This window comes from Crotalus tigris, unplaced genomic scaffold (genome assembly GCF_016545835.1).
Source record: "Crotalus tigris isolate CLP2741 ecotype Arizona unplaced genomic scaffold, ASM1654583v1 scf7180000018485.2372832, whole genome shotgun sequence".
NCBI lineage: Eukaryota > Metazoa > Chordata > Lepidosauria > Squamata > Viperidae > Crotalus > Crotalus tigris.
The window spans coordinates 156,386-177,410 of NW_024097033.1; the positions used below are offsets into that span (position 1 = coordinate 156,386).

The window sequence follows — 21,025 nt, forward strand, 5'->3', positions numbered from 1 at the left end:
GGAGCAGCTATTAAAAATCAAATTATGCAAACATTTGAAGATGCACGATTGTGACAAATAGTTTTTCCTTTTAAAAAATATTTTAAAGTTTTTCAATAGAATTAAAAACAGTACAAACCTTGAATTAAAGCAGAATAAAAAAAAGTAATTAAGTAAAAAAAGGGAAGGAAAAGGAAAACTACTAAAGAAGCGGCTTCCGATCTTCTCAACAGTTGTTATACATATTTTATACTTTATCCTCTCTTTCTAATGTTACATCATAATTTCTTTCTTTCCATAAACTATCTTTTCTAATCTTCAAACCCATAAATCACAAGTTCATTTTCCTCTTTTTTCAGCAAAAATCCATAAGGGATTTTCATTCCCTAATATATATAATTATTAATATCTCTCTCTCTCTCTCTCTCTCTCTCTCTCTCTCTCTCTCTCTCTCTCTCTCTCTCTCTCTCTCTCTCTCTCTCTCATCAAATAAGTTAATTTTGCTATCTCTGCTATTTCTGTTATCATCACTAGCAGTTTTTATTCACCAATTAAAAATGCCAGTATAAGCGATAAAGCACCACAAAAAGATAATCTTAAAAATTCTTTTAAACATTTTACAAACAACTCTATTGACCACAACCAACTTTGAATGATTTCAAAGAAACAGCCATGCATTTTTAAAAATACCTTTATGATCTGAATTATAGAAACCAATTTTGTATTATTTCCATGCACCCCAGAAAGTATCATTTTAGAAACAGTTCTAAAACACATTCAAACTTCCAGCACATATATAAAAAATAAAACTATATATATTTTATGAGATGATAGTGAATTATAAAATATACCTTGTTTTATCAGAGATCCATTCCTCGTTGATATCTTCATGCAATCTTGGCAAAATTCTCATCACTTCTCCAGTTCTTGTGCTTATCACAATATTACTTCCTACTGCATCAAGAATATCAATAGACTCTGTCTTCCTAAAAGAAAGCACACAAACTACTTAAATAATTGTATTATCAACTTTAATAATCGATCTTAAATCATATGCTACCATGTTTACAACAACAGTGGTCATGAGGACCCAGATTGTTGGGGGCAATGTAAATATATATATACATTGCTTACTGGTGTACACCGCTTAGAGAGTGCTTGCACTTAAAGCGGTATGTAAGTCTCATAAATAAATAAATAAATGGATTAGCAATATTGCCCATGCCTACCTTGTTTTTCCCTAGAAACTAACAGCCAGCAATGGGAACTATTCAAGACATAGCTTTGCACAAGGCTGCCCTTTGTTTCATTACTATCTCAATTCTCCTTCCTTTCTCCTCCCTCTTTCTTCTGGGCTGTATCCTAAGGAAATGGATACATCTTAAGGAAATAGTAAGTGACCACTTCTGGCGGAAGTCTCAGATTTGAAGGTCACAATTTTTTAGATTGCTACAGACTCCCCCAGAGTTAAATGCCTTAGAAAGTTTTCTAAGTGATATTATTAATGTCATCACATGGCATTAAGCATATATTATTCTCAAAGAACTAATATTGTACAAATTCTTCCAATTTAATAGATGTTGCTTTTCTCAGTTTTAAAAAAATCTCCCTGTATAATCTCTACTCCATAGGAAATTTTTCTGTATTAGCTGAGTTTCATTGGGATTTTTACAATAATCTAAGAAGTTACAAGGTTCAAAGATGATCCTTCTTATCTGGCATTTAATAACAGACACTATAAAATGTAATATAATCTTTCAAATATCAGCAAAGATACATGCCTTGTTTCCCAGGGTCGAGCAGTAAAGGCATAAGGCTTGGAGGTAAGGGCACCCACTGGACAAATATCAATCACATTGCCTGATAATTCAGACATAAACATTTTTTCAATGTAAGTGCCAACTTGCATCTCATTTCCTCTTCCTGTGGTTCCTAAATCATCAACTCCTGCAATTTCACTTGCAAATCTGGTAAAGACAAGCATAACATATAAGGCACAGGTTACCATGGATTGTATCAGTACCAGCTGATTCAATAGCTACATCTACTAGAAAAAGTTCACATTTTTACAGTCATTTATACTTGCTTACATCCAATCAAAACCACTATAATGTGCTCTTTGTGATAATGCTTTTAAAAAATATTCAGAAGCTTCAACTGGTATGAAACCTATGAATTTAACTGCCTTCCAAAAACTAAGCAATCAACATCATTTCTGCATTGATAGTGCTGGGTTTTTCTAGGCCTAGTTCAGAGTGCTAGTTGTCCATAGGCGTAAGTTACCTACCCACACAAGTAGGAATTCTCCAGACTTTATAGCAAGTCTATTATGTAGAAGCAGATTAGGCAATCAGGCTCATATTTAAATGAAGAACAAAGCATATGAGGAAAATGAAGCAAAACTTCAATAATGGGATTTTTTCTCCTCTGTCCAATTTTCTGCACACTAGTTCAACATGAATCTATTCTTGGGAACTGAGATGTAAAATAGAAAACAGTCTTTTTTGTACAATGAAACAATGTTTCCGTTGTTTTCTATGGTCAGAACATTTGGAATAATGTAAATAAATAATCATTTATTTTGACAAACACGTAACACTTCAATTGCTTTAAGTGTTATGTTGTCAAAGTGGAGTTTATTTGAAGTATTGATGGGAAGTTCCAGGTGAGAGTTCGTTTCAACACTGCATTTCATTGTGAAGGTCATAAATGTGACAATTGATCATAAAGTTACTTTTTCATCACTGTGAACCATCACTAATCTAAGCAGTTGCTAAATGAGGACTTCTGTATTTGATATCATCATGTAAGACAGAAATTTATATTTCTTTTTTAGCTGAGGAACCCATTAATTTTTGAGTAGCATGTTAGGAGACAAGCTGTAAAATGTGTGTGTGTATAAAAAACTAAGATATATTTATCCAATACTATTAATATGATTACACTTCATGTAATCATTTCTCTTTTGCCATAGTAAAAATTACTGTCCTGGTAGTAACCTCTGCAGACGCTCCAAAACTGCATCTAAAGCCCCCGGCTGCAGTAGCTATCTGCAAACCCCTTCTCAGCATTCCATTCACAGCTACTACAGTCTTCCCTGAAATGAGCAGAGCTAAACTTTTAAAAAATTTTATTTGCATTTTGGCATGTTTTAAAAATACAATGTGTATTTTAAGCCTAACACCCCTTTAAAATCCTGAATTTCCTTAAACATGGAAGCAATTTTTTTCTTATTTGGGGTGGAGTTAAGGGTTAGAAAGTCATGATGTTTAAATTCACACATTAAAAAAAAAATCCCTTGACTTTCAGAGCTGGTCCTAGCCCAGAGCCTGCTATATACAACTCTTTTTTTCTTCTGTGCAAGTGCCACTCAGTTAATAGCCATTCAATCAATACTCCTAGGTAGCAATGCAACATGATGTTATAAGGACATGAGTCAAGAAATTTGCAAGTGCTACTTGTACTTAGTGTTATATCATTGTTGGCCAATGATTCTAATAATAATAACTGAATATAAAAAAGGATTAGAAACCTCACTATTCATCTGAACAAATGATAAATATTGCCTTCTTAGTCTGATCTGACTTTCCTGAAAACAAGTCTACTTATGCATTTGAATGTCTGTGCCTGGTAAAACACTGTTATAATTTTATTACATATTGATATATGGATTTCCCCTAATCACAAAGCTTATTATATAATCTGTTGGTGTACACCGCAGTTACCTTATGCAGCGAGTACATTGTATACACCGGGTCATGATAGTTTTTACAAGAGGACCAATATTCTTGTCTTCAACTGCACGTTTGCTTTCCAGAAATCTGCTCCTATCGCTGCCAAACATCATTGACTGATCCTAAAGATAATTAACAAAAGCAAACCAACTCATGTGGCTGAGAAACAGTTTTCTTCAAATAGTATTTTAAGAATATCCTACGGAATAATACCTGAAGGTCACACTCCCCTCCTTGATCACAAATGGGACAATCCAGTGGATGGTTAGCCAACAAGAACTCCATTACCCCTTCTCTGTTGTAGATCCATGTTTGAAAACAAAAATGATTTCAATATGATAGTTAATACTAAAACACTGGAAAATTATAGGAAACACAAATCAATTTATTTACTATTGCTAACAACAGTATATCCCCTTCCTCTTAAAAACTGAATTGTCTTTTTTTTAATGGAGAATGAAAAAATGAGAGAGATGCAACTCTCTGAAATTATTCTAATATATTAAGAATATACAAGGACAGCCCTTGTACTTATGTACTTATCAGCCCTTATATGGATAAGCAAGCAGAGAATTGCTTGCAGTGAGAGATAGCTTACCTTGCTTTCCTGGACTTCTCAGAATTTGTCAGAATGTTCCAACCCTTCATGACTGGCATGGCACAAGCAGCAACTGGCTGCAACAATTACAAGATTATTTCATTAATGTATTTGTGAACATACTGTTTATGCTTACATAATATCAGTTAACATACTTGTGCTTTATGGCGAATATCCTGTATAGCTCCATTGTGCTATCAGATTTGAGCACTGTTGAACATTCTGGTCACCCGCTCTTCAAAGAGACTTTGTAGAGTCGCTTTAAAAACAGCAACCAAAATATTGAAGGAATCTGGTGTGTTTTCTCTCTCACCAAAAATTACAAAAATACAGCACAAAAAGATTTTTAATCGAAGAAAGAATACCAGAATAAAATAGGAAGGACTATTGTAGAGAAACTGGGCATGATTTCTCATTCCCCATAATATTAAAACTGAAGATTGCCTTATAATGGATAGCTATAAATTTTAAAAATGCACAATTTAACAAAATCTGCTGACAAAAAGGCTTTGCAATCAGATATTAAAGGCAAACATATATGAGAGCAGGTCTATCAGTAGTTATATAATGATTAACCAAAACTGTCACATCAAAAGGCAAAATGCAGGAAAAGCAGGAACAACAGAAGCAGTGACAGCAATGGCTTTTTTGTTTTGTTTATGGCCTTTCTAAAATCATCTGATTTTGGTCAGTAAGAAGCAACCTCAGGGGAATCTACAACACCCTAATGTTCTACAAGTAAAGAAGGTAGGCATTTGGAACTTGTTAATTCTAATCACACATTACATAAAAAGTTTTGGTATTCTACATATCTCATAGAATCTTTCTTTACATTCATAATAATAAATTAAAGACCCATTACAACTTTGAAGTAATTTAAACAAACATGTAGGATTAAATTTTTGTGATACATTCCAGAAAAACTCAACATTTAACATAATATTAGAAAGCAATTGCTAGTAACAGATATATAAAAAATTCTATACCTCAAACTTTTTGAACACATCAATTTCAAGAAAATATATTTATATAAATACCTTGGGGGCTTTCTCTATCTCCACAAGACACATCCTGCAATTTCCAGCCACAGATAATCTGTCATGATAGCAAAAGCGAGGAATTTGCATTCCAACCTTTTCACAGGCCTAGAGATGAAACAAAATGAGAGAATGTCAAGGTACAAGTTGTATGTTTTTCTACAAAAAACTACATTCCTAAACATGGTTTTTTCCTTTGCTTTCAGTTTTTGCAGTTGGCTTGCAATATTAAACTCAATCTTATAATAATAGTAGTAGTAGTAGTAATAATAATGACTGTGCAATGATCCATAATAATAAAGTTGGAAGGGACCTTGGAGGTCATCTAGTTCAACCCCCTGCTCAGGCAGAAAACCCTATACCAGTGGTGGCGAACCTATGGCACGGGTGCCAGAGGCGGCACTCAGAGCCCTCTCTGTGGGCACGCGTGCCGTCACCCCAGTCCTAGGCCTTCAGCTGGGTTTTATAAAACCTTTTCGCTTTAGGCCTCCGCTGCCGTGTGCAAAAAAAACAAAGGTTCAATCAGTCAATTTCAACTTATCATGGGAAAAAAAGACCTTGCAAAGTTGGAATTGATTGATTGAACTTTTTAGTCCCACCCAGTTTTCCATTACCACCGCAGCCACGCCCACCCAATGGGCCACACCCAGCCAATGGGCCACACCCACCCGGCACCTGACGATGCATAAGTGGGTTTTGGGTTGCAGTTTGGGCACTCGGTCTCTAAAAGGTTCGCCATCACTGCCCTATACCATTTCAGACAAATGGCTGCCCAGTTTCTTCTTAGAAACTTCCAGTGTTGGAGCATTCACCGCTTCTGGAGGCAGGTTGTTCCACTGGTTAATTGTTCTAACTGTCAGGAAGTTTCTCCTTTCTCCAACCTAACTGTCAGGTTGCTTCTGATTAGTTTCCATCCATTGCTCCTTGTCCTGCCTTCAGGTGCCTTGGAAAATAGCTTGACTCCCTCTTCTTAGAGAAAAAGTTACAGTAGACACTCTAACCAGAGGTGTCAAACTGCCAGCCCGTGGGCCAGACACATCATGCGGAAGCCACTCCATCCCATTGCCGGCAATGGCAAAACTGTCCCGATACGTTGCGCGACATCACATGACGTCGCAATTTTGACATGTCTGCTCTAAACTTTAGAATGTATCTTCCAGACCAGAGTAGGCTTTTATACTGCTGTCCTCACATTAGAAGTTTATATTAATATCAAATAATTGTCAAATGATTCAAACTGCAACTTGTGCAAAAAGGCAGAAGAAATAGTACATACTGTATACGCCGGAAACTACCAGTATTTCCGGCGTATAAGACGACTCAGCGTATAAGACGACCCCCGTCTTTGGCGCCGATTTTATCGCTTGCGGAAGTCGCCTTATACGCCGGCATATACGGTAATATACTTAGCTTATGCAAGATTGCAAACTGATTACAAACAACATAACACAGTTGTCAAATGATTCCCTGGAACATCTGTCAAAATTATCATATGCCAGTAACGAAAAATTGGGAACACAGAGTTGAAAAAGTAGTTGAAAATGAACAAGTGAAAATACTGTGGCATTTCTGAATATAAACTAATAAAGTCTCAGCTAATATCCCACCAGTTTTATCTGTGGTTGAAAAAAAGAAAGTGTGGATAATTCATGTAGCAAAATCTTGGACGGCACTTTGAAAATCTGCACTTTAACAAAATTTCCATTGCCTTTTGTCAACTACAAAAGGCACACTGCTTGGTTTTGCACATATACTACACTGACACATTATGACATCCTAGGTTCTTGAGAAGAACTTGATGCATATAAAGACCCATACCATCTAAAAAATTGGTAGATGTGATTTCACACACACACACACACACACATTCATACATATATAATAATAGAGCTATTAGAATTTCCTTGACTATCTTTTCTATCACATTGTTTTTTCTGTACTAAGCGTTCTATACAATAATACACAGAAACAAAAACGTGCTTAGATGATAGTGTTGTATGAACACTTTGGTTCATTCAATGTCAGACTATAGAAATAAATGCTCAATCAGGGTTTATGTAAAATCTGCATTTTGTGTTTGTGTGTGTGTGTGTTTATGTGTGTAGTTAAAAGATGTTTGCTGCTTAGGCATTACTGTCAAGAAAACCACATGACTGTATAGATGAAGTCACCAGGTGCTGGGCTTAATTCAACTGCACGCATATTAGCACTGCATAATGTCAGGATGGCTCATCGACCTGACCAAACGCTTTGTATAAGAATAACGCGCCCCAAGAAACCACTGCCGGAGGGTGAAAAGTCATTGGTGGTCGACAGAGTGCACTGCAAGGATTGCCATTGTAACTACATGGGAGAGACGGCCAAACGAATTAAAACCAGGATTCACGAACATAAGTTGGCCGTCAAAAGGCAGGAGCAGTACTCACAAATATGGACACACATGGTTAACAAGGGGCACGCGTTTGATTTTATGGGAGCGGAGGCCATTGCCCGGGACACCACAAAAAGAGGGCACCTACTTAAGGAGGCCTGGCTCTCGAATGCAGGTTCAGTCAATCAACATATAGAATTGCCCCAGCATACCGGGCATTAAGAACGCACGAGGAGCAGGCCAGGTTGCGGATAGCGCTCGCAAGGAGGAGGACTGAGGAGAGCAATGACCCTATGGAGGGAGGATCAGACCCACGACGAGTTGCTGGAACCAGGGGGGAGGAAGAACAAGAACTGGAGAAAAACAGCATGGTCTGCGAAGAGGAGGAGAACAGAGAGGAGCAACCACCCACCTGGTGTGACTGAGGGGAGAGAAACGTGCATATGCTTGCAGATGAGGAACAACCGATGAGGCATGGATGGGGGCAAGCTGACAGCCGGGCCAGCAGATCAAGTGCATACGGGACACACCTGTCCCTCAGAATATGGGCGACAAGGAAAAGCTGAGAGTGGGTCTGCAATAGTTTGGCCAAACGAGTGCTGACGAGATGGAGGGATGGGATGCATTTTAACACACGTATGACCACACAGGAAGATGTGAAGGAAATAGGGCCAAGAAGGACAGGCAGCAGGGGGCTGGAACAACAGATGGAGGTACGGGATAAAAAGGGGGTGGGGAACTATAAAAAAGCTATGATGACGCTGGGACCAAATGGATGGCCCGGGAGGATCATGAGGAGACAGCTGAGGGACATATCAATGGGGACAGCATTAGGAAGGATAGAACTGACGAGGGAGTGAATCTGGGAGCAAGTCAGCAGGCAGCTCAGCCGACCACAGCCGGACGAGAGGGAGGAATAGGATGGGACTAGGTGGTGATACAGCCTGGCACATAGGGAAATCAGAAGAAACAGGGCCAGCAGGGATAGATAGAGGGTAGGTCAGGCAAATGGGTGGATCCACACAAATAGGAGGTAAATGACAAGGAAAAGGCAGCGAGGATATCAGACCCGGTTATATGGCCCAAAATGCCCATGGGGGGAGGGACGGGGGCACATTAACGACAACGGCATCAGGAAGGAGAGGGAGTGAAGCAGAGGGGGGGCATAGGCGAAGGAGGCACGAGAATAGGGGGTGGCAGTGTGCTTGCACATGCAAGCATGGAGAAGGATCGGAAGAAATAGGGCCCAGAAGGATAGTGAGGGGAAGGCACAAAAAGCGGATGGATCAGCAGTGGAGGAGCACCAGCAGTGCCAACCCTGAGCGCCCAGCCCAGAATGATTGCGAGGAGACAACCGGTGGATGCAAGGACAGGATTGGCAGAGATGAGAGGGAGTGAAATCAGGAGTGAGCCAGCACGCAGCCCAGCTGATCGCACAGAGATGAGACGAAAGGATGGGGTAGAGCTGCAAGCACGCACACCCAGACATGAAGGGAAATGGGAGAGAAGAGGACTCATGATGACAAATAGTGGAGGACAAGAACAACAGACAGACAAATGGAATGGAGGAGAGGGGAACAGCAGTGTAAGGGCACTTGGGATACTGGACTCGGATCCACGGCCCAAAGTGAGTGTGGGGGAGTGGTTAGTAGGCATACCAACATTAACAGCACCAGGAAGGAGAGAAAGGATAAGGAGGGGAGAGAAAGAAGTTGTGGAACTGGAGTGCAAACAAGGGGAGGTGGGACATTTAAGGCAATTAGTTAAGACAAATGGCCCTATCACGCGGTCAATGTGTAAAAAACTAGGTTAGCAAGGCTTATAAGAGATCTTTTTCACCCCAATGCTTTACTCTGAAGATGCTGACAGTGGACCAGTGAAAGCTAAGTTTGTTTTAACATTGTAAATAGTTGTTTTTATTGTTTTAAATTTTTTAACAATAAACAGCTGATTTATATATATCCCAGAGTTCGAAGATTGTGTAGTATTGAATATACATACATACATACATACATACATACATTAGTAAAACAAATAAAACACGATCACCGGGAGGGTTTGAAGTAAAAATACTTTACTAAAAAATATACTTTACTTATGCTAAAAAGTTGCCAAGCTTTCGTTGGGGAAACTCCCCAACATCGTCAGGGCTAAAAAGGCCGTTTCGACAAAGGTGGTTTAAGTAGGTTCAAGTAACGTCTGCACACGGCTGTTAGACCGCATCACTGGCCCTAATTGACCAGCTGATGATCGAGATGTGTCTGTAACATTTTGTTCTTTTCTTCGAATTCCCTTCCCTATCCTTCCACTGTTGGTTTCCAGAGGTGTTAGTAACCTTGCATCTCCTCCTCTTCCAATGGTGCTGATACCTGTCATATCGGAGGGAGGGTTCAATCTAATGTTTTCCTGTGTCTTACTATGGGGATGGGGCTCCACCAACTGTAGGTTAATGCCCCTTTCTTGTTGCATACTTCTCTCCTCTTTTGCCATATCAACAGTTCTTATCTGGGTATAGTGTATTTCAACGTCTGTGTCTTTATCTCCCACCCCAGTCTTCTTTGTGCCCGTGCCCTTTCATTGTTTAATATTCAAACCGGATCCTTCCCATTCCTGTCGGTGGGGGATCATTAATGTTTGGGCATGTTCTCCGCTCCTGTTGCTTTTCCTTTTACTAATCGAGCGGGTTGTCATTCCATGTTTTCTCTCCCCTCTCCCTGTGGGACGTTCCTCCTCATCGTTATGGGCGATCACAAGCTCCGGAATTTTATCATTGGATCCTTTAGACGTTCCGGCTCCTCTGTTGCCACTTCTTCCCTCGTGGGGAGATACGAGCTTCACATGATATTGTTGGGAAGTACGTAAATCGTCCACACCGGGAACCCTCTCCCTTCCTTCCTCCGTGTGTGGGGGGTTCGCAGTCCGTGTTCCCGTGTCCATTTGCTGCGGTGGGAGGTTCGTGCGTGAGGGGTTCGCAGTCCGTGTTCCCACATCCGCCTGCTGCGGTGGGAAATTCTCTCGCTGCACGAACTGGCGCTGGTCACATGGTAGAGGAGTGTTGCTGGTGTGGTTGGTGGTGTGGAGCCGGAACGTCTCCACACCACCATATAAGACGACTTTCTAGGCATGCGACTCGGCGTCGATCATCTTATACGCCGGAAATAACGTTATTTCCGGCGTATAAGATGATCGACGCCGAGTCGCATGCCTGGAAAGTCGTCTTATACGCCGGAAATAACGTAGTTTCCGGCGTATAAGACAATCGATGCCAAGTCGCATGCCTAGAAAGTCGTCTTATATGCGACTCGGCATCGATCATCTTGCGACTTGGCGTGATCGTCTTGCGACCCGGCGTCGAACTCGGGGGTCGTCTTATACGCCGGGTCGCCCTATCCGCCGGAATATACGGTAAATCCAGCAACATCAAACTATTGTTTGAATCACAAGGACAAGTTTTAAATCAATAGATATTCTTTCCTATGTGCCTTCCAATAATTATACCATATATTACGTTTCATTAATATAAAGCTACACAGGGGTTTGGAATAATCAAATGGCATAAATAAAAACCTCTTTGAGATATGCTTGGAAAATATTGGTTGATGATCTAGAGATATTATAAACCAGCATATTTACTTTGTACTAAATTATCTATCTAATTAAATATAGTTTAACACAACTTTATTGAAAGACCAGAGGATAGCCCAAAAATAATTATGCAGTACCGTGTAATTTTCCCCAGTAGATTAATATGGATTAATCACTTATACAGAGATACTCCTAAATGATGCTAAGAGAAAATAAGTAAGTAAAACTACTAATTCCAGATTTATAGTACCATCTGTTAGGATGTTAGGAGCCCCACATCTTTTTTTAAAAAGGCTATAGTTTTTCAAGGTAATTATAGTAAAATACACTTAACATTTTCCTCCTTTATAATAAAAATGAAGGTGAAAGTCACAGTTACCTAGGCATAATTATTTGCTGAAAATGGAACAACTTAAGAGAAAGAGAAAAAAGTGTTTCCTTGATATCGTGTACTTACTGCTTTTCATTTAAAAATAATTTTAGTTTTCTCTTAGTAAGAAGCTTAAGGTGTGGAAGGCATAAAATACAACCTTATCTAAAACCTTTTTAAGTTATGGAATATTTGAAAGACAGCCCACTTAAGAGCAAAAGGCAAGAACTGTCAATGTTTGGAAGGTAAGCAGGGGCAGACCAGCTAGATGGGGACTACGGAAAATATCTCATTGGAAAGTTGGGAAACATCCTGAAAAAAGCAACTCTTCTACAGTTTTGGGAAAATACCATTTCCATACTGTGCTATTAACAATAAAAAAAATGAAATGATGTCCACATCATCAAGAACCAAGCTCAGCTTAAAGTTTTAATTTTAACTTACTTTAATAAAATGGACCACTATAAAAGAACATTAATTTTTAACTGAATCGTTAACTTTCATTCTGCACTAATTTGAAACAAGATAATCCTATGGACAATGCAAAATAACATACTAACAGCTACATAAGCACATTTTGTACTTGAAACAAACTGATTGCTACATTTAAATTTTGTTTTCATCTTCTATCATATAGGCTAATACTTTCAATCTGGAAAAGCCTTGTGCCTCGGACACAAGTACAAAAAAAAAAATTGTTTATAAACATGTTCTATGACAAAGGATTTCAGTTGGGTGTGCCATAAACAGAAACAGTATCTCAACAGAGCAAAAGTAAATGATACTGTTTAAAAGAAATAGTGGGAAAACATTTTTACTTCTCCAGCACATTTCATCAGCGATCTGAAGCTGGTGGTCCTTGAGCAAAGAGATTATAATGATGAAATACCTGGGCTGAAATTTACCAGGAGATTCAATCTTATTTTTCACCACTAACTGCCTGGAGGGAAGGATCCCTGAGTGGAAAAAGGCAAAGACCCCCTATAGAGGCTTGATCACTTAGGCTCTTCCCCCTTGCCCACCTTTCGCCAGGCCATTTTTCACTAACTCTCCCCATGGGAAAGTTCCTGTAAGTTTGTTTTTAAGGAAAATATATTGCCCTTCTTTTAAATTGTTTCAATTGCTTGTAAACTGTTTTGAAAGGACTGTTATCCTAAAAATATGTAATTGCAATAAATAATATTGTAATATAAATAATTGTAATGAATAAATCTATTTCATAGACAAAAGGTTCTTATCATGTTACATGTGTTAATCAATTGAGCATTTCAAAAGAGTCTTTCTTATGCTCAACTGTTGTAAAACATAACAATCTATAGGTAATTATCTCCTTAACCTTAATTTATTTAATTTTTTCTCTCTCGCTGTTTAATATCGTCTCCTCTCACTCTTCCTTCTCACCCAATTATAAGATCGAGAGGCAGTTTGGTGTATGTTTTAAGATGTTTGCCCAGAAACCAGGAGACTGTGAATTCTAGTCCCACCTAAGAAAACTTTGGACTAATCACTCTCTTTCACTCCAACTCATCTCAGGGAGTTTTTGTGGGGAAAAGATGCGGAGAGTGGGGTACTGGTATGTTTGCCATCCAAACCTATAACCGTGGGATAATATTTCATCACTGCTAGCCAACTGATGCGAAGCTAGTTTGCCCATTGTAGTATGCCATGGATAGCACACTTGCATGAACAAAATGAACTAGCCATCTGAGACTGCCAGACTTCCGTGGTAAAAAGCACTTCCCTGACTATATACGTCAAAGACTAAAAAAAAAACAACTAGTATTTCATCAATCTGGAGAGGTGGACTGTAATACACCAAAGATTGGCATCACAAATCTTGATAAGGATTGTGTGTGCAACATTTAAAAGAATGGAAAATAAACAATACTAATATTTACATAGGGTTATGCACAGCATAAATTCATTCTACCTGAAGTACTGTGGTTCCTGGAGGCACCAAAATAGAATGACCATCAACAAAAACTTCTATCAGGTTGCTAGCTGCTGTAGAAGTGGTGCGTGCTTGAATAAAACAGAATTAGATAATTATTTAATGCAGTAAGTAATAACCCATTTCTTCTTTTAAGTATGCATTATTATGTATCATTTATTTTATTTCAATAAATTTATATTTAAAAAGCAGCATCTCTAAGTGACTAACCACTTTTTAAAGTCACAATAAAAACCATAACCATAGCAGACATTAATTGTCACTTACCCCAACCTCCTGAGTTTCATATCTGAGACAATAGCCATGTTTTTACAGCTTTAAAACTCTGAACTACTAGCATAGTTAGTGCCAGTAGATCTCAATGTAAGGGGAATGATGTACCATAGGGCAGATACTATAACAGAAAAGACTTACTTTGGGGGATTCACTAGACAACAGTCCCTGATCAATGGGACTCAGAGTATGCCCTTCCAGTCTGACTTAATGGGATGAGTAGAGATGAGATATCTTGGTCCCATATCTATCTGGGCTTTATAGGTAATAATCAGTACTCTTAATTGCACCCAGAAGCAAATTGAGACCCAGTGCAGTTCACAAAGATGTGACATTGGTATAATGAGATATACCCATAATTGTCTGTGCTACCATAGACCAATTGAAGCTTCCAGATGATTTTCAAAGTAATCCTCTCAGGAGGCGACCAGGTTATAAGTGATTGTGAGCACTGCCTCCTGATTCAGGAAAAATTGGCACACAACTTGTAACTGCAAAAACCTCCTGGACATGCCACTATTCCAAAATTAAAGCTGGAAAATCACTGGATCCATGGGACCCTAAAATCTAGAGCTACTCAGTCTTGCTAGGATTGAATTAAAATGTGTTCCTCTCCATCCAGGCTTTATAGTTTTTAGACATTGAGACCTATAGTTTCCATATACTCCAGCATTATCTCTTGGTTGACCCGAGATGTAAAGCTGATATTATCAACATCACATCTGGGTTACCTGTGAACAATGCTGCTGAAAGCCAAAGGCAGATGACTTTGATGAAGATTCATGAGCTCCAGTACCAAAGTGACAAGGGGAAAAAATTTCTTAAGTCCACAACAGACAGATAGCATTTGTAAGCTACTCAAATAGACACCTTTCCTAATTCACGGGATTGTAAGAAAGAAGAGGAAGTACAGCACAGATAGACTTGCAAAATTCTGTTAATCCTAATAAAAATAGTTTTAATCTTCTTATGGAATTGATTTCTTTGTCTGGTCTACATGGGACTAATACCATCAGAGTATCTTGGATAACCATAGCTACTCCATCATACATGCCATGGGATCTTAGCTGATGCTACGCTCAAAGTCCACATACGCATGTTTCCAAGAGACTCCTCCCTCTGCACCCACCCAAGCTCTCAGTAAGTCAGATCTTTAATCAACCTATTATACATAAGTTACACAACATGAAAGAGATAAAATCATTGCCCTTAATTATAATAAATAGTAGCTTGGAAACCACTGCAATAATTTCAGCTCTCTGAAACTGGCTTCAATATTTTTAATGTTTCAAAAATAGCTATAAGCAGGTAGTAGTCCAAATTTTCATGTGACAAGGGACCGGATCTAACATCTTGAACAAACAAATAAGCACAAATATCCAGACCAAGAATGTATGTCCAAACTAAGAAACTGAATGTATGTCTACAAACCAGTGTACACTGAGCCAGGCTTTTGAGAGTGCACATCATCACTTACTTCAAGGGAGCAACATTTTGTAATTAAATCCTAACACTACATAGGTGCTGTGATGGGCTGAGGGTTGCCGAATCGAAGAAGGGAAGCAACAATTACTTTTTGGAATCAGTCATTCTATCAGTAATAGGATCCATGAAAAAATATGACATCAGCAAACTCAATAATGAAAATTAAAATAGGGAATCATCATACAGAGAATCTGAATAGAAAGTCAACTTACCACATCCTGTAGCAGTCCAGGTAACACCAACAAGAGTCTTGTGGATAGCAGGAAGTCGCAGCATAGTGCTGAAAATAAATTTTAGGAAAAGCCCTATAAGATGAAGTTCAAGCAATAGCTTTATAATTTAAAATTGTAAGAACCTAAGATTAATTCTGATTTATAATAGTAATTTTAATACCATGGAACAGATATAGGGATATATATATACAGGTAGTCCTCCGTTTACAACCTTTCTTGGCACAGTTGTTAAATGAATCACTGCAGTTGTTAAATTGGTAACAGACTTTTTAAGTGAATCTGGCTTCCCCATTGACTTTGCTTGTCAGAAGATCGAAAAAGGTGATCACATGACTCTGGGATACTGCAACTGTTATAAATATAAGTCAGCTGCCAAGCATCTAAATTTTGATCACGTGACTATGGGGATGTCACAACAGTCATAAGTGTGAAAAACAGCCATGTTGCTTTTTTCAGCACCACTGTAACTTCAAACTGTCACTAAACTGTTGTAAGTAAAGAACTACCTGTAGTTGGTAACACATGGTTCAAACAGCATTTATTGTTTTAACTTATAAAGAGAATCTTTTGAGGGTGTGGAATAATTTCAGTGTACAGTATATTGAAAAATCTGTGCCGGGTACTGGGAATATACATACATTAGTAGAAAGCTAGGGAAACTCAAACTTTGGTCCCAGTGACCGATCCAGATTGGATCCTGCAATAAATTAGTACTGATAGTCTAGATCTCCTAACAGTCATTGGAATGCTTAAGCAAATGAGATTCTTAATAATCTGGAGTCCATAGGACATGGTGTGTCATTTCTGAGACTTGGCACAAGTTTATACATCATTCTTCTCCCTGAATCCCATGAGAATACTCACCAAGACAATGCAATAATGTACAGAAAGATCCTACCATGATTTACTGTCATAGCTCTTACAACCAGAAACTTCCTGGGGTATTACATATAAACAAATCATTCAAATGAGACAACCTGGTGCAACATCAGAGTAATATTTGAGGCAAATTATTACAGGGAGGAATTAAAAAGCCTGTCTTTACCACTGCTTATTCTGTCTACTCTGATGAAGAAGAAAAATGCAAACTTCTCAAAAGCATGCATCTATACAAAGGTTTAACATGCTTTAATGAGGCAAGCACACTGCAATTTTTGAGCCAACAAACAATGCAATACTTCAAACTCTTTAACAGAACTGAGTACAGGCCCCAGTTCTTAAATAGGTAGAAACAAGATCAGTCTGTTTTGAAAACATGACAAAACAGAAACTGTCTCTTACCCAAAACTTCCTTTGAGCCTTATGTGGAGGATGTGGGAGGGGGTTGAAAGAGGTGCACAAATTTGAACTTTTATTTCACTATAAATAAGGCATAAATAAATATGGTATAAAATCATCACAGGAAGCCTTTCACAGTGACTTCACTAATCTTGCTACAATAAATCTACTTATTAGCCTATATAACTTGGGATGTCTGCTTATCTATTTCCAACCCAGCTTATAGAGAAAAATAATAATATATTAGAGAAATAATAATAATAAAAGCTTTTCAGCAACCTGAAGGCCGCCCAATGAACCAGGGCCTAGGCTATAAGCATAATCTATTCTTCAATTTTGCCAATCATTATATTTACAATGAAAATCTTTATATAATTTTTTAAAAATAAATTACAATGAAAATCTGAAACTATTCTCTCATGTCATATTTAACCTCAATATTTTTTTGCATTTTTCTCACTTTACTTTATGTATTTTTATAATACTGACTCTGACCTAAAGTGAAAGTTGAGGTCTTCAATTATACCAATTTAGAGAATAAAAATAGTTAAACAGAATGCAAAAGAAGAAGAGAAAGAATGCAAAAAACTAAATATAAATATAAACAAAATCAATTTAAATATAAGAATCACTAGCCAGGAAATTTCAATTATTTAAATCACAATTTATTCATTTATCAAGAATTCTATAATCACCGTTTTACTTATTTTAGTTATTTGATGTAATTTTAATTTTTTTTAGAATTAAGAAATATAATAAGAAAATAATGCAGATTTCATTTTTACAACATAAAATCTTAAGAATAGTCCTGCTACCTCAAGCTGAGGCCAATCTTAGTCCAGGAGTTTATTTTTCACAATGGCCAACCTCAACGTACTATACTGCTCTTCTTACTAGGAAGTTTTTTAAAAGAAAAAATCCAGGCAAACCACTTTGGTAACATTGCCAATATAACTTGCCCATATCCCATTTCATAGCCTGTCTTCTGTTATACATATAATAGAACATTTATATTTCATATCTCACTCTTTCTTTGAGCATCTTTTCAATATTTTCCAACAGCATTTTCTTAGTCTTTTCCAAAGTGTCATCCTGAACGTTTCTGCAGGTTTCTTAACATTTTGGAACTACTTTGTCACTGCTTTCCCTCTAACACTGAAAAAAAGTCACTGGCCGAAAGGCACCCATCTAGCTTTGTTCCTGAAGTGGGAATAGAATTCCAAGTCTCCTGGTTCCTAGCATGGTGCCTTAACCAGTACTCAAATTGGTTCTCCATATATGCATGTGTATACAAACACATACAAACTCAGTCCTGAGCATTCCTACATAAACTTCATGGTGGGGCACAGGGTGAATTTAATTTAAATCAAGTCAATTTAAATCACTAGTAAAAAGGCTTAATTTAAATCAAGTCGATTTAAATCATAATTTTTAAAGAGCAACTGTCATCTCGGTCCTGCAGCGGCTCCTCCTCTGACCCGCTGCTGACTCACCGACAGTCCCACTCACTTTAATGGGACGGCTGGCGATACCGCAGTGACACAACAAGGTGAGGGACGTGGCAGCCAGCAAGTGAATGGATGCCTGCTAACAGGCGCTGCCAGGATGGATCTGAAATGACAGGTGCTCATTAAACGTAAGGACTCATTCTTACTGGTACTTAGAATCTTTAATATTATTTCCAAACAAAATGAAGGTTCCCTATGTAGAATAATAAACTGTCAGGTTAGTAAAACAGCAATATCAGAACCGATTTTAGGTTAATAGGTTAATCACACATAGTTGGAAAACTACTCAAATTCTTTTATTTAATTAAAACACTTAGAGCCTGGTACAGATGCATTTCTCTTCAAACAAACAAAGTTTATAGTGTACATAGATTTGCAAAACAATGGGATAAAGGAATATTCCTGAACTTTGTTTTATGATTTATCTCACGGTTACTGTGAAATTGTGTGAATGCATAATGCAGTGCATGTTATCTCAGCTTGCAAAGCTTGGATTCATTGAGTGAGTTTATCAAAAATGTAAATACTGCAGAATATACAGCCTCATGCTACATAACTAAGCTCCATTTCATGCTGAATGAACTAAATCATTAATGTATCTTAAATAGAAAACTATATTTAGATAGATTTTTACTCCAAAAGCATTTTATTAAAATAAACTTGATAAAAATAAAAAAAATCCAATTTAAATAAAAAATCTAATTTATTTTTTTAAAAAATTATTGATTATTATCCACCCTGGTGGTACATGGGCAACAGTACATTGGCTTGCAAGATATTTGTTAGAATACACATCCTAACTTGCATATTATAATGTAAGCATGTTGGACTTTTTAATAATAGCAAGTATTGTGTGAGCATATGTAGTTAAAATACACTAGAAGCCAAACAATGATTTTAAAATTGCCCCATGAAGAACTAAATAGCTAAAACTTTTATAGCAATATCCTCTAGATCACAATTAATTTATAGACTGCAGCTCAATCTTTTATATGGGTAAGAAGATTTGATTGTTTGAAAGCTTCAGTTGTTCTGCCACACTGAATCAAAAATCTTAAATCCAAATTTCTATTCAGAGATACATTTTTCATTCACAACCATGTCCTCAAAATTTCTAAATTTTAAGAATCAGGAATTCATGAGCTCAAGCAAGAGAAGCCATCCAGATTTTTAACAAGTGGGTGGAACTTAGTAGTTATGGCAATTGATTTTGTTTACAACTTCTATAAAATACAAGGAACTTTAAACATGTTTATTAACATAAACGATATCTATAGTTTCAATTCAAACAGCATTAGATGCAGTTTAATTAAATGGCTCCCCTTTCAAGCTTCTGTTCTGCCATTGAAAAATATAAGAAAGCCTTTGTAACTGTTACTTAATAAACACAGTAGGACTTGAGAGCTTCCGGTGGTCAGCGACGATGATGGCGGCTACTTTGTGGCCGTCCTCCTGGGACGGCGTTAGATCTGCGGAGCACAGCGGACATCAGCTGGCCAGCGGCTCAAAATCCCCTTCATGGGCGAAGGGAAGGGGTAGAGACTACACGAATAGAGGTAGAACCTCTTAACCCCCCCCCCTGGATTTTGGGGGGGGTAGAAAGAGTGCTCCCTCGGAGTTCGTGCTTTCTCCGCCTCCCAGCTGTTTTTCTTTCTTCGGAAACAAAGTGAAACGCCGCTACCATCTCCGCGTTTAAAGTGTTCTGGTGAGTGACTTTTAAAGCGGACAGAGCTGTCTAAAGGATTTTACTTGGAGTGTAGTGTTTTATTTCTCTTTTAGTTCATGTTGATTTCTTTTTCTTTTGTTTTTTGCTGGTGTGGAGAGTGAAAGTAAGATGGCGCTTTGAAAGTGCTTTGCTTTTTTTTTTCTGGAAAGAAAGAACGGACTTAAATGAAACGTATGGACTGCTTTCAAGCTTTTCTTTTCTTTTGAAAGCGTTTTGGAGGTTTTGAAGTTCTTTTCTTGCACTCTCCCTGGTCTTTTCTTTTAAACCTTAAGGATTTTAGTATTTTCTTTTTCTTTTTTTTTTAAGAAGAAAGAAAGAGAGAATAAGATTTTGAAAAATGGCTTCAAAGAGGCAACCAGCTTCTATAGTTTCTAAGGTGGTTTTCTCTCCTGCAATTCTAACAGTACAACAACAACTTAAAGCTACACCACCAGTACTGCAACCTAAAGTTACTCCTCCACCTTCTCCTCCTTTGCCAGGCTTATCTGCACAAGACATCAAAGATATAATGGGAAATGCTGTATCCCAAATCAGAGAGGAAATGAAGCAACTTCTTGAACAGAACAAGTCTGAAAGTAAAGAGGAAATGAAGGACCTTCTTAAACAGAATAAATCTGAAAGCAAAGAGGAAATGAAAGACCTTCTTAAACAGAATAAATCTGAAAGTAAAGAGGAAATGAAGGAGCTTTTAGTGGAGAATAATACTATTTTGAGGGAAGACATAGTAACAGCTTTATCAGGCCTGGCTTCTGTGGTCGAGAAGTTGGACTCCAGAGTGGAAGAGGTTGCAGATAAAGTAGACCTCCTCGAAGATAAATTCCAAGATATGGAAAAAAAGATGGAAACCTCACAAGAGGATATTCTTATGTCTCAGTATAGGGAAATGGAGCATGCTTT

At 37.8% G+C, this 21,025-nt stretch overlaps 1 protein-coding gene across 2 annotated transcripts in view; it reads right to left on the bottom strand.

The window, feature by feature from the left end:
• The window catches only part of NDUFS1 (NADH:ubiquinone oxidoreductase core subunit S1), a 42,060-nt gene that overhangs the window by 15,120 nt on the left and 5,915 nt on the right, over positions 1 to 21,025 (bottom strand). Inside the window, exons 1-9 of one of the 2 annotated variants that reach the window (XM_039352838.1) lie at positions 16,898 to 16,919; positions 15,596 to 15,663; positions 13,605 to 13,696; positions 5,349 to 5,456; positions 4,312 to 4,388; positions 3,927 to 4,008; positions 3,705 to 3,835; positions 1,761 to 1,946; positions 831 to 965 (exon numbers count right to left, since the gene is read on the bottom strand). In XM_039352838.1, coding sequence (XP_039208772.1) covers positions 831 to 965; positions 1,761 to 1,946; positions 3,705 to 3,835; positions 3,927 to 4,008; positions 4,312 to 4,388; positions 5,349 to 5,456; positions 13,605 to 13,696; positions 15,596 to 15,659 — 875 coding nt within the window. In that variant the 5' untranslated portion in view covers positions 15,660 to 15,663; positions 16,898 to 16,919. Of the gene's footprint in view, positions 1 to 830; positions 966 to 1,760; positions 1,947 to 3,704; positions 3,836 to 3,926; positions 4,009 to 4,311; positions 4,389 to 5,348; positions 5,457 to 13,604; positions 13,697 to 15,595; positions 15,664 to 16,897; positions 16,920 to 21,025 lie in introns of those variants that run through there. The other variant, XM_039352839.1, reaches the window with a different exon arrangement.